This window comes from Bacillus rossius, chromosome 7 (assembly GCF_032445375.1).
Source record: "Bacillus rossius redtenbacheri isolate Brsri chromosome 7, Brsri_v3, whole genome shotgun sequence".
NCBI classification, from domain to species: domain Eukaryota; kingdom Metazoa; phylum Arthropoda; class Insecta; order Phasmatodea; family Bacillidae; genus Bacillus; species Bacillus rossius.
The window spans coordinates 59228899-59256658 of NC_086335.1; the positions used below are offsets into that span (position 1 = coordinate 59228899).

The following is a 27760-nucleotide window of genomic DNA, read 5'->3' on the forward strand; positions in this document are numbered from 1 at the left end:
GTGTATATGTATCTTTGCAAATTAATAAGTTAAAAATAAAAGATAAAAAATATTGAGGAATTCGAATTAAGATGTGGAAGCTTTGTGGGATGTCCCAAGGGAGCTTAGTAATGGAATTTTAATGTGTTCTGTTTTGTAGTTGCAGCTTTATGTATTCGACTTGAAAATTCGACATGAAAACAGAATCTCCGGAAGGAATTAGTAAAGCATCTGTGCAGTATGTGTCAAACGAAAGTGATACTGAAAGCTCTCAGTTAGTTCAAGAAACGAATCTTGGCCTCATTTGCTGCAACAGTGATTTAGCCAATAGCTTTCAACGTATGAAGGATACTGGTGGGGTGATGGGCCACACAAGTCGTTATTTGCACAAAGTGTTTGGTAACGTGAATCATAACTCAAGGAGCAGAAGCCTGCCCAGCTCTCTAGATAATAAACAACCGCCAGCAAATGGATGTGATGCTGACCCCGCCCACAGGATGGATGTTAGCGATGACGTAAAGTGCGCGTGCTCTGTGGCTTCAGATGGAACAAGTGTCCACCCTCAGGAGGTGCAAGTTAGTAATTCGCATTGTAAGCAGTTATGTGATTCGTGGTTCCGAACATGGCCTGAAAGAGGCAGTGATAAAGTTGTAGCTGGAAAGTCCAAATCGGTATTGAATAGCAAGATTTCTTGTAATACGCAACCCAGATGTTCCTGCCCCGTTTCAGTTGGGGAAAATTCAGAAGTGGAGTCACCTTTGGGTCTTAACTCGATTCCTGAAAACCCCTCCAAGTGTTTGGTATGTAGACATGGAATTAATGCACCAGCAAACAGTTGCCAAAACACTTGTGTGGAACATAAAATGGATCTACCTGTATCACTGGATAAGGCAGTAGATTCTTTAAGTCTGGAATCAGACCAGTTTGATTCTTCAAATATGTCTGTTTCTCTATCAGAAGTCCTACAAAACATTCCTTTAGCATATAGTCCAGTTACGAAACAGTTGCATATCCTTACAAAGGATAGCAGCTCCAAGCAAGAGCCATTATCGCAAAATAATTGCTATGCTGCAAAACAGCTGGAAAGTATCGAAGAAGAGAAGTGCAGTAGATCAAGTACCAAGCAACGGGAGGATAGTGGAATTGTCGTAGGGAATTATTGCGATGATAGCATTAGCTATGAATCTCCGCACAGTACTTTACAAAGGGTGGGCACCTACGCAACCTCCCTATCTCGTACTGATGCTAGCTCTTTTTCTAGTATAGTTTCAAGCCTCAGTGACACAAGCCCTTCAGTTAGCGCTGAAAATACGACCGGACCTCACGTTGATCCAGATAGCTTGTCTATGAATCATAGTGGGACAGATAGTTTGGGGTCGTATGGGGAAGGGAACTGTTTTTTTGAAGAAAGTGGTGTCAAACCCAAGAGGAGAGGCTTGTCTGGTTTTTTTGCTCGGTAAGTATCTCTACAGTAGTGATTTAGTGACTTTTTTTTTTGTTAAGGAAAGTAGGTTAATAAAATGAAAATAATATTTTTTTTTTGGCATTGTGTTGTAAATTATTCTTAATTTCATTTAGAAAACAAAATCTAAACATAGCAATTACAACTGTGTTAGAGTATTGATTGAATAATTGTGATGGTAATTTTGCTGTTTTCTTCAAATTTGTGGCGTATGCTTTGTACGAAACTTTGAAATGTGATGTCTGGAGATAGTGGCTTTTTTCACAGATGTAAAAGTATTTAAGGTTTTACGTAGGTAAGGTTTGTAACCATGGGATTCATCCTTAATGTTTAATTTTTGGTATTTGGCTGATTCCAGATCTTTATAAAAAATATATATTTTGAAAATTACCTTGGAAGTAATCACCCAGCTGTGGAAATACAGAAAATAAACTGTAGTGCATGACCTTATGACCATGATCATTTAGTCAGGCAAAAATTTAAATATAAATATTTGCATTACATACTTTTAACTTTTTACAAATTGCAGCTAATGCATGAAAAAATATTTGGTGCAAAAATTAAGTAAATTTCTTTAAAATAAGTGCTTGTCTGAAAAAATTTAAATGAAATTCTGAATATGGGTATTTTTTACTTCCTTTCATTGTATTCAATGATTATGTTAAATTGCATTGTAATATTTAAAGGAGTTTGCTGGCAGTGTATTGGTTTAAACAGTTGCTTACTTTAGGTTAGCTACATTTGAAATAATGTAAAAAACATTTGAGTTGCTGGTTAGGTTAGTTACATTGATTATACTGTAAATTGGTGTAAATGGTAGGTTAAGAGATTTTTAAGATACTTAACTGCATTTTTTTTTTTGTAAAAATAGTATTCAAAAACACAATTTTCTGCATTTTTTTTTATGAGGAGTTCGTATTCTATGAAATCGTTAGTTGATCCTACTTGATGTTTTTTTCTTCAGGAATGTGTTTGCGTGGAAGTCGAAAGGCGAAGTGCAGAGCTCAGGCGGTCCAGGATGGAGGTTGTTCGGGAAAACTATGTGCAAGCCGGTCGACGAGTCAGATGTAAGTGTTCTTCGCATCCGAGTCGTGGCTCCCTTGTTTCTCCTCCTCTTTTCTCTTCATGACTCTTTGTAATTTGTATTCACCCCTCTTTGCTGGAACATTGTGCCCTTTGGATTGCCTCGGGCTGGGTGCACATGTTTCATTTGCCAGCTTTTATGTCTTAAGCAGGGTTCACATGCCGCCAGAAATTCTTTAAAAAAAAATCCTTAATTGGTCTTTAATCAAATAAGGGCTTTTAAGAGTCCTTATATCCTTAAAAAAAACTTCTTAATAAAGGCTAATAGCATGAAAGTAATGGATCATTTAATCACATGCCTGTGTATTTTATTTTTCACGTAAAATTTAAAAAAACTTTTAGAAGATAAAATTGTTTCAATAAAGTTTTTTGCTGTTTTTGGTTTCATGAGGATTCAACATAAATTTATAATTTTGTTCGGAAAGGAAAGGGGAATGTGCCCCCTCTGCCGACCACTTGCCACTTTTAAAATTAGCGAACTGTGTCTAGTGATTAATGTGGCTGATTGTCATACCTAGTTTAGTTTTTTTTTTTTTAATAATTTTTTTTTAAAATTAATTTAATTTTTACGCGTGCATGTTTTGTGTGCTGCGTGATCATGTTGGTTGGAATTAGTTTTAAGATAAAAGAGAACTTGTAGCCCGTGCAGTGTACGGACTGGAACCGCCACGCTCGTATCGCCCTGAAAGAGCTGAGCACGCCCTCGGGAGGTTGGGAGTGTTGGGCGTGGGGGGACTGACAGGCACGGTTGACCCGCAGCCGGGGGGCAGCCTGCCCGCGTCCCCGGCCAGCGTCCGCTCGGACGGCAGCGGCAAGCGGCACGAGGGCGTGGTCGCCAGCAGCTCGGCTCTGATCCAGCACGCGCGCCCGCCCAGCCTGCCCGCCAAGTCCCGGGACGAGCAGCTCAGGCACCAGCAGGAGTACCAGGGCATGGTCGAGGCCGCCAGGAAGAAAGGTGCGGTCCGCTCGCACGTTTCGAATCGGCCCTTAGAAATACCAGGGTTGTTCGAATGGGAAACCAGAGTATTTTCATGCAGATTTGTTAACTGGAATTCTTAATCCATGACTAACATTCTGACTAGATAATTGGGCTGGTTTTGATCCATCATACTTATATATCGTCCGTAAACCGACTTTACAGACAACCAATTTTTTTTTCAATCATCTTATGTTGGAATTCTAAATGTCTATTTACATTGTGATCAATGTTACAACGTGCCATCGTTCATATTTTCATGTTTTCACAGATGCAAATTAAAAGCTGCAATTTCATTTCTACGCTGCATATTTTTAGAATCCCTATACAGCCTGTCCGTGCCAAATTCGGTGCACATTTTCCTGCTACCACTTTGGTCTGTTGATCCATGCCAAGGGTTGTTCTATAACTATAGGATTCAGCTTACGACTTCCGTGGTCCCTACATATCTTGTTCATACCCTACCTGTTTCACAATTAGCAATTTCCGTTTAGGATTCCTATTTTCCTTCAGACCTGTATTATATTTTTGTAAAAAAAATGTGTCAGGACTCTGGACATTTCATTCTGCTGCATTGAAATCCAGGTTTTGATCTATTATTCTTTCAAATAAATAAATTAATAATGTGGTCTTTGTTTATATATTTGTAAAATGAAGTAAGGAACTCAAATAAATCTGCAGTCAGATACATTCAGTTTCACAGCATTTGTACTGGTGCTGTAATGGAGAAGTCACGTTTAATGTCGGAAGTTTAAAATTGCATACTATAAAAAATCTGGTGTGAACGAAGACTTGCTTGTGATTATCTGATTTGAAATTCTTTCTCCAGAGTTGAAAGAAGCCAAGCATCGCAAGAAACAGCTGCAGCAGCAGTTGAGGTTTGAGGAGAAACTTGCGAACGCCGCTCGCGTCTGGAACAACGAGATTCTGCCCAAATGGGACCACATGTAAGATTAGACTAGTTGTAAATTTAGTTATGAAATCATGCTTTGAGAGGTAGTACCCCTTTATAATTAATATTTAAATAACATTTTCTTGGTTAGTGTTTGTTTAGAAATGTTGACAGGTTGCCACTCAGTTGTGAATTGGTTGCAGGAAGTCGTCCAAGAAAGCGCTGGAGTTGTGGTGGAACGGGATACCGCCTTCAGTGCGTGGTAAGGTGTGGAAGCTGGCTATCGGGAACGACCTGAACATCACGCATCAGCTGTACGACATCTGCGTGGCAAGGTGTGCTGTGTGCTCTTTCACTCAGAGGCAAATTGTAACTTTTGACAATAAAATACTTTGTGGGATTTATAAATCCTAGCACTTTTTTTTAAGTTAAATTTAGCTGATTTTAAGAATTTTTCTTGGGTTTCTTTTATCTCTTTTGCTTTCTCTCTCTCACACACACACATACACACACTCTCTTTAATGTTTTAGAGTATTTTAAATGACTCGTGAGCAATGTTCTCTGTGCAATTTGCCATGTTTCAGAGCTCAGGAACGTCTGAAGGCCGCGGAATATGGTTCTAAGGTTAAGAGTTTCGGCTCAGATGGAAACTCCTCAACCAAACTGGAAGAAATGGATAAAGAAGCGAGTGTTGAACTTATTCAATTGGACATTTCGCGGACATTTCCTAATCTTTGTATCTTTCAAAAGGTATGTTAGATTTGACAGCTTGTATTAATAGTTCACAATTGTATCTTTGTCATGGGTTCTACATTTAAATCAGATACAAGGGATCCTATCTATTAATATTGGAAATGTGGCAATCAGTTAATTAGTTTCAAAATACCACAGTTTTAATAGGCATAAAATGTATCTATCAAATACCACATTTTCAAAGGTGTCGAAGTGTATCAAACAATTTTACATAAGTGAGAACGCAGGTTTCCATACACTTACACTTAGGTTCAACCGAATACAAATTTGCTATATTTTAGACTATTTTCGGACCTCCTTCTCTTAGAGATTTATCAGTTATTATTGGCTTGTCTCGGGCATAGGTTGCAGTACAGAGCAAATTGTGACCTCTGTTGCCAGAATGATACTACCTGGCTTGTTAACATTAAAATTCTTAATTTGTATACTATCAATAATTATAATAAGGTTTAGTATATTTTTAATTTTACTGTTGAATTTTCCAAGACAAAAATTAGTGTCATTATATATTCTTAAAAAATTAATATTAAATCTAAATCAATAGAGAAACTATTTGGAGCATCATTCAGTATTAATAACAAGGTATTCCATTAATTAGTCCTATGGTCAAACAGAGTAAAAATTTTAATATTTAAAGATATAACAAATATTTGATGGAGAAAAAAATGGGGGGACAAAAATGGCATCTGAAAAATTGAATATTATCAGTTGATGCTTTTGATGAAAAAGAACAAGAAAATGTACTTCCAAAATTCTTATACCAAAATTTCTTTTCAAAAATAAATATTTTTTAAGTACCGTGTTTTCTCGCATAATCGTCGCACATTTTATTCTAAAACCAAGTGAACTTCAGAGGTTGTCAGTGTTGAATTTTTTAATTTTCTTCATTTCCTCTTGTGTTTCTTTGAATCTTTTCCCTCAAATATCGAATCCTTTGAATACTAAGGATTGGATGGTACTTGAGAATTGGGATTGGCCCATCCCCACGCAGAATATTTATCCAGCAAATCACAGAAAATTTTTCTGGAAAACTAACATCTGTACTCAGGGCCGGATTTAGGGGAGGGCAACCAGGGCTACAGTCCCGGGGCCTCCACAAACGGAGGGCCCCCCACAAACGGAGGGCCCCCACAATAATTTCATATAATTCTTGTCTCCGATTATATTTATGTATGTAAGAGAATCTACTTGATTTCACAATAAATTATTTAATGGAAAACTCGACTGAAAAAAAAAAAATTTCATTTTATTTGGAAAATAATTCGGGGGCCAGGGGGCCTCCGCTCCTCTGTTGCCCCGAGGCCTCCAGACCTCTAAATCCGGCCGTGTCTGTAACGCACCGTCGCGTTCCCCAGGGAGGCCCGTACTACGACATCCTGCACAGCCTCCTGGGGGCGTACGTCTGTTACCGCCCGGACGTCGGCTACGTGCAGGGCATGTCGTTCGTGGCAGCCGTGCTCATCCTGAACATGGAGGCGGCCGACGCCTTCGTCTGCTTCACGAACCTGCTCAACCAGCCGTGCCTCATGGCCTTCTTCCGCCTGAACCAGCCCATGGTGAGCTCCGGTGACTTATCTCTGTCACGTCTGGAAGTGCATGACACACGAAACTATTCTTTAGACTCGGATCAGAAGAAATATCTCCGCAAAATACGAGGATTGTCTGAAAAGTTTCTAACCTCAACGTGAAGACGGCAGCACGCGTCAGTAAAAAATTGGGGAATGTGTTCGCTCACACTTTTTATAACTGAAATTTCAGCCATTTCGGATGTGCCGTTTTTTTTTTTTTTTTAATGATTGTTTGCGTAAGTCTCTCTGCAAAATAGTTGTTTACTTCTCATTCGACAAAAATCTCTGTCCTCCGAGCGCAACTTACACCCTAAGGAACAAAAAAACGTCAATTGGGTTTAGATCTGGTGAGTAAGAAGGGTGGTCAAGCTGTTCAAACCTCAATTCGTAGATATTTGCCATGTTGACCGCTGAGGTGTAAAATCAGAGTAGATAAAAAAATTAAGTTTAAGCTCATACATATTTAGAAAATATAATAAACCTATGTAACTTTAGTGGCATAAGTTTAGTATTTTCTTAAGGAAAACACAGTATGATATTGCAATAAATTTTTTGGTTGCAAAATTTAAAAGAAATGCAGCATGTCAATTGGCAGTATTTCACTGACTAATAGCCTCACAGCCAATGTTAGGTTTCTTCAATTTCTTATTATTTTAGTTCCAGGGCAGTTGCTACTAATTACACAGGCCAACAAGAAAGGAAAGGAAAGAAAGAAAAGAAAGAAAGAAAAGAAAGAAAGAAAAAAAATTGGTGCCTAAGATTTTGGAACTGATTTTAGCTAAATTTGGGGTGCTGGAACTAAATATGAAAATAGTTTTTTTCTATCAGCTCTGCTTTTCGAGATAAGTGTGAAAAAGAAGTAAAACCGCCTGCTTGACTCAAGCCACTTCGCCACTGGGATACCCCAGGATGGGAATCCCATCCTTCATTTCAATGCTTCAACTAAATTTGAGGTCAGTTTGCGAGTTTTAGTCGTGCAGGATAGATCGAAGTTGATAAAAAAATTAGTTCCAGTAGAAGTAGTTGTGTAAATCATGCTGAAGTGTTTTCCTACATATGTGGAGAATACACATTAAAAAAAATAACAAGAGACAGTTAGTGACCTCGTAAAGAGAGCTTGCTTATCATTAATACTGTCCTCCATTGCATATCAAGTTGGGCCTTACAAAGCAGTTTTTTAAAGGCTCTTGATAAGGATGGATCATGGTAATTTGTGTTGCATTATTGGTCTGCCGGTGTTTTTAGTTGCTAAGAGTTAATTGTTACTGTCTGTTTTCATTTCAGTACAGTGTTTCCTGATTTTACAATATCACACGTGGTATTTTAGTTAAGAATATAATTTTTTATTTACGCTCAATAACCTCGCCGATCTCGCAAGGCCGTTGTCCTGAACCTTTGGAACGCGGCGAGGAACCAAACCCCCGCGCAACACACGGCGGGGCGAGGCGCGTGACGAACGGGCGTTGTTCCCAGATGCACGCCTACTACCACACGTACAACGACTTCTTCCACGAGAACCTGCCGCGGCTGTTTGCGCACTTCCGGGAGAGCGCCCTCTCCGAGGACCTGTACCTGCTGGACTGGATGTACACGGTGTTCGCCAAGGCGATGCCGCTCGACGTGGCCTGCCGGGTGTGGGACGTGTTCCTCCGGGACGGCGAGGAGTTCCTCTTCAAGACGGCCCTGGGTGAGTCTGTCGGGGCGGGCGGGGGACCCGTGCTTCCTCCCCCGCGGAGGCGATCCTGGCCTGGTTCCTGGCCCAGTCTCACCTCCACTTCAAGACTTGTTGGTAAAGAAGAAGGGTAAGAACCAAAAAACGAAAATCTCGTGACCAATTCTGGGACCGGCCTTAGCAAAATTCAGGAGGTCGAATGTGGTCACTTCCATGAAATGCAGTGAAAGAGTTTTTTGATCCGAAACATTCTGTACCACGTCCCATCCTCGCGACCAATTCTGGGACTGGCCGTAGCAAAATTCAGGAGGTCGAACGTGGTCGCTTCCGTGAAATGCAGTGAAAGAGTTTTTTGATCCGAAACATTCTGTACCACGTCCCATCCTCGCGACCAATTCTGGGACTGGCCGTAGCAAAATTCAGGAGGTCGAACGTGGTCGCTTCCGTGAAATGCAGTGAAAGAGTTTTTTGATCCGAAACATTCTGTACCACGTCCCATCCTCGCGACCAATTCTGGGACTGGCCGTAGCAAAATTCAGGAGGTCGAACGTGGTCGCTTCCGTGAAATGCAGTGAAAGAGTTTTTTGATCCGAAACATTCTGTACCACGTCCCATCCTCGTGACCAATTCTGGGACTGGCCGTAGCAAAATTCAGGAGGTCGAACGTAGTCACTTCCATGAAATGCAGTGAAAGAGTTTTTTGATCCGAAACATTCTGTACCACGTCCCATTCAAAAATTGGCAATCTTTGCTGGATTATGAATGTTAGTGTTGTTTCGACTGGAATCTTTTAATGGGAATATCAAATGGGAAAATGTTAAAATGAAACCTGATTTAGACAGTGCAAATATCAGTTTTTTTTTAAATTCAAATCGGTTACGAACGGGAATAACCAAAGTATTCACGAATAGGAATATCGAATTTGAATAGTAAGAGTGAGAATTATAATTGTACAAAAATATTTTTTTATCATCATGTAATACACGTGTAGAAAAATAAAAAAAAGGTAAATATGGAGTGTAGTGACTTCTGGGAAATTAGACAGTTCGAATTGAAGTGAAAGTTGGGGTAGATGATGTCAGCTACAAAAATTACATGTAACATTTAGATTAAAATATTTTACTTTTTGTTAAAAAAAAAGTTTTTTATAGAGCTACCTTAACCTAACCAACCTTTCACTTCAGTTTTTATTTGCCTTGCAAAATTCCACAAAATATATCCATTTCACAAAAAAATTATTTTTATTTTAGTATGCACTTTTGTTGTTAAAAGCAGCCAGGTAAACTATTATTAGTTAAGTAATATTAAAAACAAGTTTTATGGTAATTTTCTTTGAAAATTGGAACCATTATTAATTTTTGCTTGTATAGTTTTTGAGTTTGTGTCGGTTTCATCATAGATACATACAGCAAGTTAGCTTCCATTGTGGTGCATGGTAGATAGATTGTGACTATTAACTTATACCCTGTTGAAACTATCGCATTCACTTCTTTTAATTGCCATCGCAAAGGAGTGTCCATGTTTTGTGTTGGGGGCCATGGTTTTTTACTTTTTTAAAAAAAATTTTTCCCACCACAAGTACATGTGACCAAAAGAAAACAAATAATAGTTTATTTTCAAGTTTCAAATGGCCCAAATAGTCCACATTTTGAATTGTCATGTGATTTATTTCGCAACTGTTTTACGAAACGGTATTGAAATAATTTTGAATACTTTTTGCGTGTTAAAACCTCAAGTACTGTACAGGTTTTTGATTATACTGTCTCGTTACAACTTCAGGGTATTTATATATTACGCAAATGACTTAACCTAAACATCAAACGTTGGTAAACGACAATCTCACAAGACATGCTTATGCTGTGTCTAATATTTGACATATTGACATGATAAAATATTCGTATTTGAAAAATCAAATATTTGCACAGGCTTAAGCCTGATAGAAAATAGGATGGACTGTACTAAAATTAAAACTGACAGTAATATAAATTCTTAAGCAAATTAAAAACACAGGTAGAGCAGTAATGTAACCGGGGGGGGGGGGGGGTCAGGTTTCACAGCCGGAATCCACTTAAAAAATATCTGAATTTAAGTAGCTCGATTGTTGCCCTATTTCAGAGATTGCCACCCCATGGGTATAGACAAGATTGTATGGGGGATTGCGGTCAAACTGATATAACACCGAAATTCAAGTTATATCATTGAATTAAATAACATTTAACCAAAACTTAATTAAAATCATAAGAAAAAAGTAATCTTTTAATGGTTTGAAATTCAAGGAATGACATTTCCTGACAGAAAATTGTGTCAAAGTGCATGGATCGGGGGGAAAAAAAAAATTAATTCGACCGGTTTTATTGTTCCGAGTGTATCTTGTTTCTGATCAGTTTATTACAAATTATGTTATGGGGTGTTGCGAAACAGCTTTTATGAAAATGAAAACAGTGACACAGAAATCGGTTGTTTTCAAAAACGGAATCGGTCCGGTTGTGAAACCATGTGACGTTGACCACGCCCGGCGAGCGATGTCCTGATGTCCTTGCGCCGGCGAGCGATGTCCTGATGTCCTTGCGGCGGCTCGCAGGGGTGCTGCACCTGCACCAGGAGGCCCTCATGAAGATGGACTTCATCCACGGAGCGCAGTTCCTGACCAGGCTGCCTGACGGCCTGGCCGCCGACGAGCTCTTCCGGTCCATCGAGACCATCAAGATGAACGTCGGCAAGCGGACGTTCTCCGAGGTGCTGGCGCACCACGCGGGGCAGGGCGAGCACGTCAGCTGAGGTGAGCGCGCTCGCTCGGAGTCCACCAAACCCCCCCCCCCCCCCCCCCCCCCCCCCCCGGCCCCGGTGACGGGTGTGTTACAGAGCGCCGAGGTCAGGTCTGGTGGAAATGTGGTGTGGAACCAGTGGCGTAGCCGCAGGATTTGTGTGTGTGTGTGTGTGTGTGTGGGGGGGGGGGGTGTTAAGAAGCATTCCCCCCCCCCCTCCCCCGGTATTACAGCAGGAGGTCCGGGGGGTCTTCCACCGGAAAAATTTGGATTTTAAGGTGTAAAATAGTGCTATTTTAGCAGTTTTTCGGTTCTTAAATTTAAATATCGTAATGGTTGAAATTTTATTAATTTTAATATGAAATTTGTTTGAGTGATGAATAAGAAATTAATTAAAGATTTGTGGCTAAGGGGGGGGGGGAGGTTTGAACCCCTAAAACCTCCCTCCCCCCCTTGGCTTCGCCCCTGTGTAGAACTGATAGCTAAAAAAAAAAAAACTGCCAATTCGTATTATTTTTCTGATTTCAAAGTAGACTCCTCACTGTCCAATAAAATCGAGTCCCAGATCTTTGGTCTGGTGGATGCTTCCTCGTTTAACCTTCAGTCCAGATTGCAAACAATTCACTCGCGTTGTTTCCTCAGTCGCGATTGTAAAGCTGGACTCGCGATCACCGAGTGGCCCTGAGAATCTGAGATTATACTCGGTGCACAACTTTCATGCTCATGAACTACGAACTGTGAGTCATGAACTGGGAAGTTAAATTAGTGTTCGAACAAAGTTAAATGGCTTGAAAGTTGTTCTTGATTGTCTTTAACACAAGAGGGCACTTGTCGTGGATTTTCTTTCTTAAAAAAAAATTGGTTGTCTGTAAAGTCGGTTTACGGACAATAATTTAACGTGACAACGTCATAATAAAATATTGATGAAATGATTGATCCAGAATAAAATGAAATATCATATTCGGCCTGAGACTGAGCCGTAATAGGTTTTTGCAATCAAACCATTTAGGCATTAAAATATTATATTCTTTGACTAAGAATTTTTTTTTTTTAATTTTTCCATCTTTTGTATTATAAAATTTACCCCTGCATACTTTTATGAATAAAATTGAATCATTTTTATTGAATTATCAATATTTTGTATGGATACAAAGAAGGAGTGAAATGAAATGTACAGTTTAATTAATAAATTTACTTTTATTTGCATTCATTAATTCAAATATATTTATTACTTTTGAAGTGTCGCGTACGCCGTATTTATTTTTACAAGTACAAAAAAAATTGCAGCGACCGCTGCAAATCGGTGGAAGATCGTTAAATTACATAATATTAATAATTCAAACGACGAAAATATGATTGTAAAGTCAAATCGATGGTTGTTCCAATCGAGTGGAAGAGAGATGCCACGCATACGTACAATGAGCATAACATGACACACGTCCGTAGTGGGACATCCGTAGTGGGGCAATGTGCTTTACGGGACTCTTTTTCGTGCGTGCAGCCGGCATTCATTGTTTTATTAGACGTTGTCACGTCAAAAATTATAGTATTTGTGGTGGGAAAAAACTTTTACACTCAAAATTCAGTCGATGCCTTTCATTGGTACTTCTGAGACTGTGGATGCTGCTGTGCTATCTGTATCATCATCGTTTTAACTGGAAATGACTATCTGCTAATCATTTAATAATTTACTACCAAGGACTCTCATGTTTTCTTTCAAACAGAACAATTTGTTGTCATGAGTCTTGTTTTGCCTAGCTGCAATTGTGTATGTGTTCATTTGCATGTTAATTGTTATTCGTTTCTTGTGTCTGCACTGGTGGGTTATTTTGACCATTACGACCCTTACTGTTAATATTTAAAATATCATGGTTTCATTTTAAAACCAGGTGTTAGTCTGGTAAATTTTTTGTTATTAAAACAATTATTTTTCGACACATGCATTACATTTTCCATTTCAACCATAAAACACCTGTTGAAATATTACAGTTTCATTTCCAATGTTAAATTTTCTTATAAATTGTGAAATCACGGACTCGTCTTGTACTCATGTTTGGCTTAGTCAGATACTTGTTATTTACTTGTTTTGACTTACTCATTGACAGTGTATGGGTCCAGAATGGTTCAGATTTTGTCCTGTATCAACTTCAAGAAAAACCAAATTTATCATGTCCTAACAATGGACTCTTTTGCAAGCCAAGGGCTTAATCAAATAATTTATTAAGAATTTTATAGTATTTATAATTTTTTCTTTAACTAGTAAAAATTAAAGCTGGTTTTGTTGGTTTATTATGAAATTTAATGTTTTTTTTGTTCTCTTTTTGCAGGTATTGTGATACATTAACAAAATTTATTATTAATATGAGCCTTATAATTGTCCACTACATCTTCAGTTCGGTCCATTGAAATGTTTCTGTCCAGCTGACAGTAAGTTCATGGGTGTCCTAAGTAATGTTAATGATATTTAACTTGTAAAGTGATTTATGAAAAAAAATTAAATGGATGAAATTTTAGGAGGCAAATGGTTTACATAAACTTGTATAAAACATTTTATATGAAGATTGTTTTAGTTAGGTATTTGTACATTGAGTAAAATGGTTTACTGTGTAAATCATGCTATATTTCTTGAAAGTATATTTTGTAAAAGTATAACTTTCCGTGCAAAGTGTTCAAGATCTCAGGTTTTAGGTAACTTCTGAAGTTGTATTGATTGAAGACACTAGAAGTATGTATTATGAAAACAGTTGTTTTATAAAACTTAGTTGGAGAGTAGCATAAAAGATGTGTGGGATAGGATTGATTGTAAAATGAATATGAGAATTTAAAAAAGTTATGATTTTTCATGAATTTTATATTTAAATATATGCTCTAATGTTTTATAATATGCTGTATATATGGTCCTAAAATTAGGGTATTTTAAACCCAAAAAGAATGTTTCTTCTAACAGAATCAGCGTTGCTAGTTTTACATTGTGTTATAGTGGTTTGCAATTAACGTACGTAGGGAGTGATAATGTAATCATGCTTTTGCTTGTAGCCTGATGACATGTTCCATATTTTATTGGAATTGTTGTAAACGTGGAAATGAGCATTGTTATTATGTGAGAAATTGTTTGGAATTTGCTTGTTTAAGCAATTTTTTTTTCTACCAGTCCCAACAAATTTCCAATTTTTTTAAATTTACCTTGTTTTTAAGAGTGATATTTAATGTGTAGCGTTGTGTTCAGCTATTAGCACTTATTTACTTTTCTTAGCACCTACTATGAGAACAGTTAGATTTTTCAAAATTTGTGCTGAGAAATGTGAGGCATGAAACTTTACTAAGGTGTTTTCAGAAACCTTACTCGTTGGGTTGACTTTGTTTACAATACCACATGATCAAGTTAACATTTCAGTTTTAAAACTTTCTTGCAAATTTTTAAATGGAGGCAGTCATACAAATTTTGAAACACAGGCAGTTCAAAAATGAAAATAATTTTTTTTATGTTGCATCTGTTAAATTAATTCAAACACTGGTAAACTACCAATGGTTACATTTCTGTATGGTCAGGGTAAATGTATGCTGATGAATTTAACCTGGTAAGGTTTTTGTAAGCACCTAAAGATAGATGTGCTTAAAGTCATTCTGTGCCTCACTGTGTACAACTCTTTTTTAGCGATTTGGAAGCCTTTAGCAGCAACACTGTTGAATCCATAAATTTAATGGAGTTGTCTGTTGCCTGAAGAATTTCTGGAACAGTTCCGATGTTAATGCCGCAATAAAAGGTGTCTTCAGCTTAGGAATCCAATCAGTCACATGGTCTTAAGTCTTGTTATAAGGGGGGGGGGGGGGTAACCGTGGTAAAGCCCCGCCCATCCTGATTGATCAAACAAATTGCATGCGCTCGAGCATCGGTCACCAAACCGATGGGTGACTTCTATAGAGATTTGACCTTTTTTGCCCCCTCCTTAAGGTGAGCACAATTAGCATTGAAATAAAAGGACCAGTAATTATTTGGGGTGTGCGACGCTTCGAAAAGTTGAAGTCGTACCGAAGACTAAAATTCTTCTTCCTCTTTGGGAAAACTTGAAAAACTTTGATGATTCTGAAAATTTTGTTCTTAGTGCAGAATATGCTAAAAAGCTGGACTTTAATTTGAATTTTTGGGTTTTTCACTTTTCTGATTTCAAGTCTTTCTGCCAGGAAGTTGCCATCTTTACTAGGGCATCCTCATTGGGCATCGATAGGTTTGTTACTCGTTATATCAGTGTGTCGCGTCCGTAATTCCTGCCGTTCTCCTGGCCCAGCATCACGCCACCTTCCCGCCAAAATATCACCAACTCAGTTTTGCACATGCCCGTGCCAATCCTTCCCCGCGCTCCCCTTGCCCAAGTCCTTTTCTGCGATTGTGCAGTGTCCCTTCTTAGAGACAAATAATGCCTCTGCTTGATACAGACTGTTTTCCCTTCCTCTCGCTTTAAAACTCCAGATTTTGAACGATTGTCCATGGTCTGCGAACCTCAGGCTCCCGTCAAGACGCCATGAGAACTGTTCCTCACTCTGTGGCGGCCAGTCGACCCTCTCTGTGCTCGTCGGTGTTCCGTGTTTTGGGCGATGCGTGGAACAGTTTGCTCGAACACGATGTGGTGACTTGCTTCGGGGAATCTTCCCCGAGAGACTTCTTCAACTTTTGAAGGTTTTACTGGTCGGCTAGTTTTATTTTCATCTTCGTCACTCTGCACTGCCACTTCGCGTGTTCCCGTGCTGCTGTCTCCGTGCCTGCTTCCTGTGTCTCGAGGACGTGATCTGAGCCCGCGTCATTGTGGGTTTGTGAGGGAGTTTTGCGAGAACGGGCTCGTGAATTCCAGTTCAGCAATAACAATCTGTAATTTCCAGTTTCCTCTCTGGATGGTGTCCTGTTTGCCTTCATTAATAACAAGCTGCCATGCCGTCTACGCCGTGTTCCCAGGCGCCATGATGATCTACATCTAACAGCTAAGGGAAAATTAATGAATTTTTCTTTATTATAATAACCAAGAGCCCTGAAAGTATATTTAACATGACTTAAATATTTGAAAGCAACTATATAAAATGTAAAAAACAATTAAATTATTAAAAAATAAATTCACAAATTAGGGTACCCATTGATTAATTTAGTTTATTCTGTACATTTTCTGTATCCATTACAACTTCTTATATACTACATGGCAGACTCTTTAAATGTTGGACCAGTAAAATAAAAAAATCTCAACTTTGTTTTGTTATTTCTTAAAACATGATAATATAATTTAAATCTTTCTGGAAGTAGTTAACGAAAGGAAACTAATTAATTTTGAAGTGGGTATTGTAAACACCCTCTCAACCTCTGATTTTATGACAAAGTAAGTGTTTTTCCAATACGCATCCAAGTTTTGTATTAAATAATAAGTAATAGTAATAAAGAATAATGTTACAAAATGTACTTCAACAGTTAATTTTGCTTTTACATAAGTTATTTTTGGCTTAGCTGTTTTGCTTTTTATTTACATATAATGGCAGTTTGTTAGATTGCTAAATGTTTCCCACATTGCGTGTGGTATGCAAGATGTGCTGATTAAACACCAACTTAAGCATTCAACATTTATCTTTGGATTTTTTCGTAATGTAGCAAAATATTTAGATAATCTTCGACATTGTCTTTGACTTTGATTTGAATTGGAAAAAAAAAAGTCTTTGCATACCCCTAGACTACTAATTATGCATATCACAGTTGTTTATTAGTTATTTTAATGAGTAGCATACCCTATCACATTCATATAAGTGAATGACCAAAAATAATGGTGTTACAATTTTTTTCTGACATTTTCATATTATTTTGTTGGCACTTTGTTCATAGGTGTCTTAGAATAATGTAGTATTGTGAGTTAAAGGTGCTAGAACTTTAAGGAGTCAAATAAATTATACTGTATCTCTGTAGCTCTCTAAAGACCCTTTCACACTGTCATCTCTCATAACTATTATTTGACAGTCAAATTGGAAGTCTAATAATAGACTAAATATGGCTTTCAAATTTCTCCATCAAATAAAATTGGACAGATAATGTCAAACTTGTTTGAAATACTGTGACACTATCAAAGATAATTATTCTGTTTAACTTACATAGCTCAAAAAATTAGATTTTAACTTTAATAAATTATTGTAAAATTACAAGAAAGTTCTGGATGGAAATGTGAACATGTTATGTTTTTTTTATGCATTTAATAACAGCTAAAATAAATGTCATTATCAGTCACAAAATTACTTGTTTTGTTATAAAATTAATATTCTGCAATCTTTTTGAAATTATTGACACATTCACTTTTTTCCCGCAAATTTGCTTTGAAAACATCATTATTATTGATGTGAACATATATTTTACTTTTATAATCTTTCATTTAATTCCCATATGTTCTTAAACATTTTAAATATTTTGAAATTAATTCCATTTTGCTGGGCACATTTCTGATTCTGTCAAACATTCAATACATTTTTAGAACCTTTGATGGACACTGAGGTCAACTGTGAAAAAAAGGCTGTGCTAGTGAAGTTTTCATTGTCGTGCTAACCACCCAACTATATATATTACTAACATTATTGAAAAGTGATGGACGGGAAAGTTTCGAGTGTGACTACTTTAAAGAACATGTGTATTTTACAAATTGTAAACCTATGTAAACTGCAGTCATACGTGTTTACAAGTCATAAAAAGTTGTCATTTAAGGTACCTATGTAGTTTGTGTACATATTTATCTGTCCATTCATTTGAAAATCCATCCATAAATTTATATTAATTCCATCCATCATGATGTCTAATCAAAAGTCTCTATCACGATGGTAAACCTTATTAAGCTACAGTATTTTATGTTTTCGCATCGCCATTAGTATGTAGTATGATAAATAGTAACTATGTAAATAAAGCTTTTTTTATTTATTTATCTTTAAATATAGATAATATAGTTAGTATTACCAGTGATTAGGTCTGCATTATTATGTTGCTTTTACTGCTGGACATAAATATATAGTTTATCTGTGTTAATTGAATCTCCCTTTACAGCTGTTTGTATGTACGTACTCATCTTGTTCATATATCCATGTTTTGGAAATAAGTTTTTTTTTAAAATTATGCCTCTGTTAAGTGTTGAAATAATTACTGTGTATGTGTGCTTACAAGACAGTAAAAGTGTTGTCAGTCACGAGAAATTCAGTTTTATGCGCTTAATCTTAAAGGAAATACCTAAATTTGGGAATAATAAAAAAAAGTAATTGTATTGAATCGTTAACAAGAAGTCCGATCGGCTTTACATCATCACACGCATTGCTGAAGAAAGTTTTACTGTATCTGCTTGAAATTTTTTGACATAGTTTAAAATTATGAACTGTCATTAATAATGTACATGAATTCGATTTTTTAATGCAAATCAAACATTTTTTTTGTAATTTGCTTCTGCAGAAAAAAATATTTATTTTCAAATTTAATATTATTAATTATTATGAATACTTTAAATATGAAGCTACATATATGTTGGTTATTACGTTATTAGCGCTGAAAATTTACAAAACAAAATGTTTTGAATAATTCTGCATTCTCTCACAGCTTTTCTCATCCCATACTTTATCTTTCTTACTCAATAAATTTACAAACAATATTCAAAAAGATTTGAAAGTTTTCATTTACTGTTTATTTATGTTTACAATATATGGGGAATGTTAATTTTAAGTGCTTTTGTTTAATCCATACATTTTTTATTACTTATATGTACATATACTAGTAAGTTTATATGTACATATACTAGTAAGTTTATAATTTTATATCGTTTTTAGTTTTTATTTATGCAAACAAACACTAATATTATTGGCATTTGTAAAAATGTTGAGAAGTTTAATGGGGTGATAGAAAAACTTTGTGTTTTTTAAATCCCCAATTAATTATTCATAAGAAAGTTCTACATGGTTAAAAACTGGATTGAAACAAACAATTTTTCCCCATAAAATTTGGTATTTTTGTATTGTATTGAAAAACCTACATCAAATTCTTTATGTATACAAGAATTTTTCTTCAGCTTGAAATTATGATGTTGTGATCCTCAAAAATCACATAATTTTTTCTTATTTTAGTAGGGATTTTTGTTAATGTTCATTAATTTTTGTACTGTATATGAGAGAAAGTTTATTAGGGAATGATGTATACAACTAAAAGGTCAAGGGAATTGGAGAAGGAATTTACTATGTATGACCTTTGGTTACTTGGTTAGGCTTGCTTACCACTTTTCTGTTTGCTTTTTACATAGCTCATAGTTTTACAGAAAAACTATGTTATAGTCCAAGAGATGGCCAACTTCACTCTTTTCAAAGGCCATACGTCATTCTTCAAATTAATCAGAGGGCCAAACACAAATAAATATCAGATTTCTAACAATGGTTTTTAATGTCACATTATTCTGTAAAGTAACCAATATTTAAAAAAATACTAAAGAAAAACCTTTTCAAAACATTTTCTGTGAAAATACCATGGCGTCATAACTGTGTTTGCTGACAACTTATCCAACATGTAGGCAAAAAAGGATGGCTAGTATGTGAGAGTATGCCTAATGTAATGATATTTTATTGAAAGATGCCTTAAGTGAGTCGCGTGAAACAGTATCGTGAGGTGTATCCGGTCCGTGAGCTGACAATTGGCCATCACTGGTATTGCAAGACACAAAAATAAGGGTTTATGTGTTGAATAAGCTACACCTTTACCCTAAACGTATTCCTATTGCACGATAGGACATGACCAGTCCCTTACTTTTAGGGATTTTGGTGTCCTATCCATTGCTGATCTGTCGCCCAAATTTGCGCATGCGTAGAGCCCACTATTAACAGCGAGCATCACACTTATCATCCGGTATCATAAACACAAATACACGCCTCTTAATCTGTTTTCGTTGACAATCTGGAATTAAAAACAGGTAAATGGTTATACAGGCGATCCATACTGGGCATTCGCCGTCTGTGGGTTTTCGCAAACAAGAAGCAAGAAAATGTAGTTAAAAAATTTTGTAGCTAATCGTAAAACTATTGTTGAAACATATTTAAAAAAAAATAAATTATGGTTTTTCGTTTGCTAATTTTTATTATTGTAGGGTACAGGGGCTCTCCTCCGCCATGAAATATGTATAATTCCGAATAATTCCTCCCTTCCCCTTCCGTTTTGAGTTGGCTAACCCTTGACTGTATCTATCTTCTCTTTGGGGTTTGTTATGCAAAATTATTCATTAAGATTATTCACAATAAATTGCTGAGTGGAAACTCGTTTGAGTATGAACAGAATGTGTAAATTATTCAATTACCTGATTGATTTGAAAAATGATGGAATTCCAGTCAAAATTTCAAATCAAGCGTGAAAGCACGTTCACAAAATTTATTTTTAAAAATCTAATTTGTAGCTCGACAGGAAACCAGGGGAATAGAACCATATTTCCTCACTTACATTGCAAACCCAGCATAGACTGTGTGTTGAGAGCTGTTGTTTGTTCTATGGGTTTTGTGATTATTAATTTGTGAATAGGTACTCTTGGAGTTCAGAGTGCTAACAAAAAAAATTGGTAATTATGAGATTCTTCAGTTATTAGATTTGAATGATTTGGAGTAGTGTGATGAGTGGCTGTTATAAATAAAAGTTATGTGGACAGATAATATAATCAAACTTTTAAGATCAAAGTTTTGCCTATAAATCAGAAACATTTTTTTGAACTGTGTGCCAAATGTTGATTAAACTGTATAAATATACATTTATTAGATTGATTCTTATGAAGTTGTTTATTTGATATCATGATTCTTAAACTAGAATGTGCATTTTAATAATAGTAGTCATACATAAAAATAGTTTTTATAATTGGCCTCTTTTTGTAATTTGTAAAAGTAATATTTAAAAAGTGAAGTAAAGCAGTGTGTAGGAATCATCATAATCTAAGAGTTATAATGTTTTATATTCTGTAATATCAACCACCTTATGAATTCTTTTATAAAAACTGTAGTATTAAAGAAATACTGCCAATTAAAATCTACAGGATTCATTCTCAGAAAATTATGTACCTAATGTATAAATTTTTCCAGTTAGTTTTTTATTTTAGTGGTTTACATTCCGTGTAATATTTTGATGTCTGATGGCTGCCAACATTGTGATAATAGTCCTTGTAATTAGTGCTGATGTATTTCTTGAATCCAGTTGTATGTTATGTTATGAAATTTAAGTTGTATGTAATCTTAAGTAATATTTACACAGGGTTCTATGAAATAAATTTATAAGATGTAATTTTCAAATGATTCATCAACATCATTTTTGTAATCTAATTTTTTGTATGTATTGAAGTGTAATTTGTGAATATATATAATGACTACTGTTTCACATCGAACTATTAATGTATTTGCCCAGTCACTTTTGATTATTTTTCTGCAATTGACTTATATTTTCATGCATGTTTCACTAATAGAACAATTTTTTTCTGGATTGAAACAGTGTAAATAGTTTCACCTTCACTAAATTTTGACAGAAAATTTGCCGAACGAAAATAGTATGTTAACACGTTAAATAATATTATGTCAGGTAATGAGCTGTTGCTAGTTGCCTGTTAGGTTAGTTGCGAGTATGAAAAAAAAAATTACTGAAATTAAAATTTATAATCTTAAAAAACTCAATTGAGTTCTGTTTTTATTCATGCTTTAGAAATAACTTTTAGTTTTTGTGGAATATTTACCAACTGAAAAGTATTTCAATGCTAAATGGTGTATCAACGTACATTTCGGTGTCATTCGGTGTTGACAGTGTTATTTCGGGTTTATCGCAATTCACCTTATAATCTTGTCTCTGCTTATTGCTTATTTTGACATTTTAATTTTTCTGTCTTATCCCTATAAACATGGATGGTCTGAGGTGAAGACAGCGGCATTTACAGTTCCCCTGATCCGCCACTGAAAGTGTACTTGGTTTCGTCTTTGTATTTATTGTGTGGTGATGATAATTTTGGCTTATGGTTCAGTCCCACATGCCATGTTGATTTTTTTTTTTCCATTTCTTTGTCATTACTTTTTTTTTATGAGCAATTTGTAAAAACTTGAAACCTCCCTTGCATATGTTGTTCTGCCACAAATATTTACAATATAGATTCACTTAGTGCACTATCAAGGGTTTTAATTATCACCACTTGCATGACTTCTTACAACCATGATATTACATTAAGTGAATATCTGTTGAAAATATTTGTAGCAGAACAGCAAATGCAACTGATGTATTGAGTTAAAATTTTAGAAATGGCCCGTGAATAAAAGTAACAACCAAAAAACGAAAAAAAAAAAAAAATCAACATGGAGTGTGAGGTGGAGCCATAAGCGACTTACACTCACAGCAAGCGAAAGTGCTGTTATCTATGTGGCAGCGTGTTACAGTAAGCATACTCTCCTACAAAACTGTCAAAATTTAGTGAAGCAACGTGACACAGACTTAAATTTTGTAATTTGCATCCACATACAAACATTCACAATATCTTTTTTATTGCTTCTTTCTTCAACTACTGTCATATTGCATTATAACATTATAAGACACAAAATTTTGCACAACATTCCAGGGAAAGTCAAGTTAGTTACTGTTTTTTTTTCATTCAAAATTGTTATATGAAATAGAGATATTTTTATGTTCATGGAAGCAATTTATGTAATTAAAATATTTTAATTTCTTTTCTTAGTTAGAAACTTGGCAATTTGAAAGACTTTTCAGAAATTGTGTTCTAGTAAAAGACGTGAATATAATGTGTGTGGTAAATTGTTAATTGGCCTATATTTATATGTATATTACTTTATTTATATTTACCTATGGCCTATGTTTTATGTTTACATATCGCTATCAATTGCATGTACCATTTATAATACTCATTATTATGTTGTATAAATATATTCCTTACTACCCTAATTATATTAAATGTAATATTTGCACTAGTTGCATCGTTGAATAGTTGTGTATCATGTGTATCCATTTAGTTAACATGTATGCATATAGAGATATTATTTATTTGCCTCACTAGTGTAGTATTTGCTTGTTCGCTATTTGTATTATCTGATTTTTCATGCATTTCGGTTAGATCTGACATTTTGACATTATTTTGAGAATTCTGTTTGATAAAATTGTTGCAGTGAAATGAATTTTTTCATCTTGTACCAAGTATGTACAGTGTTTTACACATGAGAAATTATTATAAACATAAGAAATGAGTGATGATTTTACTAAATGTAAAAAGAATTAAAGTTCTTTGAGCCTAACTTTATCATTTTTATTATTTCCTCTGCCTCAGGAATTCATCGTGTATAATAAAATAAATTGTAAATTAATTGGACGCTTAATTAAAATTTGGTTACTGTGCCATCAAGAAAAGGGGTTTTGTTCATCTCCTATACACCTTGAAAAATTCAATTTAAATCACACTTATATAAAAATTCTCATTCCCCAATTTTAGTTTATTGTCTCAGGAGATGGTTTGATAGTTCCATTATTAAAAATGAAGTATCTACAAATACATACTTTTTGTTTGAAAATAATTTTCAACACTAGAAAGTAATTCCTTGGTGTTTTTTTCGCTATTCCAAGAATGGGCTTAGCACACCTGTAGTTAGTGAATATCTAAATCTTTAAAAATGATGAGACCGAAAAATATATGTTGCTGGTCCTCATGGTTTCAATTCCAATCTAATTTTAAAGAGAAAAGGCATATATGAGTAAATTTTTATCTGCTGCATGAAATTTCTGGTTGTGTATCATTTCTGTCGGTTTCACCCATTTTTCTTGGACTGTGAAACAAAAATAATAAAAAGTTTTGACGTGTTAAAAAAATTGAGTGGTAAAACAAAAAAAAATGAATAAAAAACTGTGCTGTAAATAACATACTGTACTTTATTTTTACCTTTAACAAAATTTTTTTTTAAACTGCAAGCTCAAGCTAAAATGTGTGTTATCTCTAATAAAGTAATAAATATTGTTTTGGGGCAAAAGCTGTCAGTTTTTTTTTTCATCTGTTTAACTTGCAATCATAAATGATAAGGATGTTTTAATTTGACGGGAATAAATCAGACTACAAGCTTATTTCATGTGACTTGTTAGCTCTTTGGTTAGAGGTTTTGACTGGTGAGTGAAAGGCCCCTGGTTCGATTCCTGGTCTGGTATTTATAACTTGTGGAAATTTGACCTCATGGGTTTGATTGGGTGTTTCGGTGTTCTTTCACCTCTCCATATTGAAGAAGGCAACAAAGAACCACTACAATAGCTTCTTGCATAGTACATCCCGGTCATGCCAGGGTTATCTTTCTGTGGCATTGACTGGGGGTTGAAACTAGCCTCCGGTATAATCACATATTTATTTGCAATAGTAGATATTAATACCTTTAGGAAACTTGTCCATGTTTAAAGAATGAATGGAATAAGAATAATGTTTGATATCGAGATAAAGAGATACAAGATAACCGCAGAGAGCAAAAATAAGGAAAACTCGAAAAAACAGGGAAATTGACTAAATGTTAATTACCAAATTGGATTATTAATTTTGAATACTAGTGTATTTCTGTAATGGCTTTAAACCAGTCTCTACTTTAATTATAAATTCATTTGCAGTTGATAACCATAACTTATCTATAATTTTTCAAATGTGAGAACAACCAATGAATCAACTGTGTATTGAATTCATGACTTAAAGTATGATCAAATGTTGATAGTCATTCATCTGTTCGCTATCAATGATGTATTGTTTCAAAATTTAATCAAATATAGTGGTTTTATATCACACACTGGCAGTATTGGGGGCATTGAATGGAAGGAAATGATAGCAGTGCGAACTGTATGGGAAAAAGATTAAATGATCAATTTGAATGTATCTTTAGTGTATATTAATGTTCTCTCGCAAAATTTAATAATAAACGCATGAAAAACATGTTTGGTTGGACAGGAAAAACTCAAGGAAACTGTCTAGATTAAAAGTATGGGAACACTGAGTTGGATTAATTATGAAGTGGTAAGAATGGAGAAGCAAAATAAAGCAAGAGCTCTCTGCAAAAACCCACCGACTCATTGTGACATCCACGTTGTTTGGTGTTTCGGGAACTGAAAGTTCAAATTCCTACAAAGCATAATTCCTCTGCCAGAAAGAAGAGACATGCTTCCAGCACACAAATTGACCTTAGAAAACTTTCAACATCCATTGTTAACATATTCTTCATATGGAGAATTATGTGCTACAGAGGCAACTCTTTAAATGCATGCAGTAGCTGCCCTAGACTTTGCGGGGCCCTGGCCCATTTACTTTCGCGAGGCCCTAATATTTTTGAGAGTGCCACTTGTGGGTTAGAATAGCTCCCAGTGAAAAAATGGGCCCCTGGAAAAATTTGCAAAATTAACTCATTTAAACAACATTTTCCAACAACCAGGTATTTTAATTTTGCCAATGATTTTTAGTTGTTGATATCTTAAAAGTAAAAAACAAACAATAAAAATGAATTAAACATTACAGTAGAACTCTGTTATAATGTTTTTCAAGGGAGCACAAGAAAAAAACATAAGCTGGAAAACGTTATAAGCAGGAAATCTAAATTTAGCACTTAACAATGTTCGAGCTTTGTACCAATGGACTCACCAAGCTATGTAAACAACTTTAATGTTAAAACCAAAGATAGTATATTTGATACATGAATTTTCTAAAACAAGCCAAAAATTTTTCATCTTCGTCCTCTTCCCTGGTTAAATTTTGTTTGTCTTTAAAGATATACTGCCACATTTTTTTGTAAAATTGTTTCACGATTCATGATTACAATATTAAGAGTGAGAATGTCTACTCCTTCGCCACCTGAAAATGTTTAATTTTGGGATTCCTACGTATGAATGAAAAAAAAATTATTTTTAATCAATAGAAAACACTTTTAGTTATGCCCTCGCTCAATGGTTGGCAATTTAAATATCGTAGGACTGTACGTGCATTTGAATACCCACTGGAATGGCAAGGAAGAGAAGAGTTGACTAAGGGTGCCAACTGACACGTAACTATGAACATTGTGTACCTTCAGTACATATATTGCATAAAATTGTATTTTAACAAACTTCATGTATTGAATGGCAGTGATTGTAAACATAAACATACATAAAGGAAACTTTTTATCGTAAGTGTTGGAATAATTTGGTTTTAAAACATTTTTTCCCCATTTATTGAATGTTAAAAAGCAAACATTATAAGCAGGAAATTACACTATTTATGAACGTTATATGCAGGAAATAAATACATTGTCCTTATGGGGGAAATATTGGGACTTTAAATATGTGACATTATAAGCAGGAAAACATTATATGCAGGAACATTATAACAGGGTTCTCCTGTATTAACATCTGAATAAATCACATTTACATAATACTCGATGTCCCTTAAATGTTTCCCCAGTTTCAATGGTACATTATAACAGTTTTAGACTATGTACAACAAATCATACATCAAATTGAAGGTAAACTAACCTAGTTTTTTTACAAGTGTTAACTATGTGCATCTTTAGTTATACGGCACACATCCAACCAAAAGTCCAATTCTGCTCACACTTTGGTTAACATGTCCGAAGTAATGGAAGCATTAGCCTCGTTAGTAGCATCAAAAGTTAGTGAACACTATATTGTTTGGAACATGATAGCACATTATTTGTTTGACACTACATATCTGAAAATTTTTCTCCCGCGAAAAGAAACCACAACAATTGTGCGTATAATTTTAAATTTTTTTTATTTTATGTATCAAAAAATCAAATAAATCCTCAAATGTCCAAAATTTGATCAATTTTGTACTGTTTGGGAGAATGAAAGAAAGAATTTTAAACTATAGGCATGAAGGTATTTTTTTTTCTGAAGAAATAGATGAATTATAAAACTTGTGGTAATTGCTTTAAAATCCGTGATTTCTTTTTCGCTGTTTCTGAAAACATGTAGTTTTCCACCCTTCTCGTGCTGCAAATGTCGCTCAGGTGGGTGAACCTCGCGGCAGGGCCGGAACTAGGAGATTCGTTAGGGGGGGCAAAGCTTAATTTGCCGCCCCCTCCTTACCAACAATATAAAATACCCTTTTTCGTTAGAAGCGGTGGTTGAAATTATACCATTCACTTATACTTTTATTTATCAAGTATTTATCAAGTACACTAATTGGAAAACTAATACAATTACATTTTTTACATTACATTTTTTACTATAATGAAGTAGACTGTTATCAAACTATTGTTTATTGTTTGCACAGCAGTGAAAATTAATGTCTTACCAATAAGTTTATTAAGTAATAAAATTACATAAGGAACATGTGATTCTGAATTAAGTATAATATTGTATTGATAACCACACAAAGAAATTCAGTTCAAAATTTAATTTTTCGAGCATGATTAGCTGCAAAAGTGTTAATAATATCATCAAAATTGATCAAAGCAGCTCGTTTGTGTTCAATAGATATAATACTTGAATTTTTAATCTCTGCTGGCCCATCGTGCTTCTCAAATAGCTTTTAATAAGTTTAAGTTTACTAAAACTTCTTTCACCTGACGCAATTGTAACTGGAAGGGTGAGAAACATTCTCAGAGCA

At 35.2% G+C, this 27760-nt stretch overlaps 1 protein-coding gene across 1 annotated transcript; it reads left to right on the forward strand.

Annotated features, from left to right (window-relative positions):
* Positions 1-23435, forward strand: LOC134534135 (TBC1 domain family member 14-like). Its single transcript, XM_063372233.1, has 10 exons — positions 1-1435; positions 2406-2508; positions 3284-3479; positions 4330-4447; positions 4596-4727; positions 4977-5142; positions 6501-6701; positions 8187-8400; positions 10967-11164; positions 13478-23435. Exons 1-9 carry the CDS (start codon positions 174-176, stop codon positions 11161-11163), a joined length of 2589 nt encoding a protein of 862 aa, XP_063228303.1. The 5' UTR covers positions 1-173; the 3' UTR covers position 11164; positions 13478-23435.
* Positions 23436-27760: the final 4325 nt, after the last annotated feature.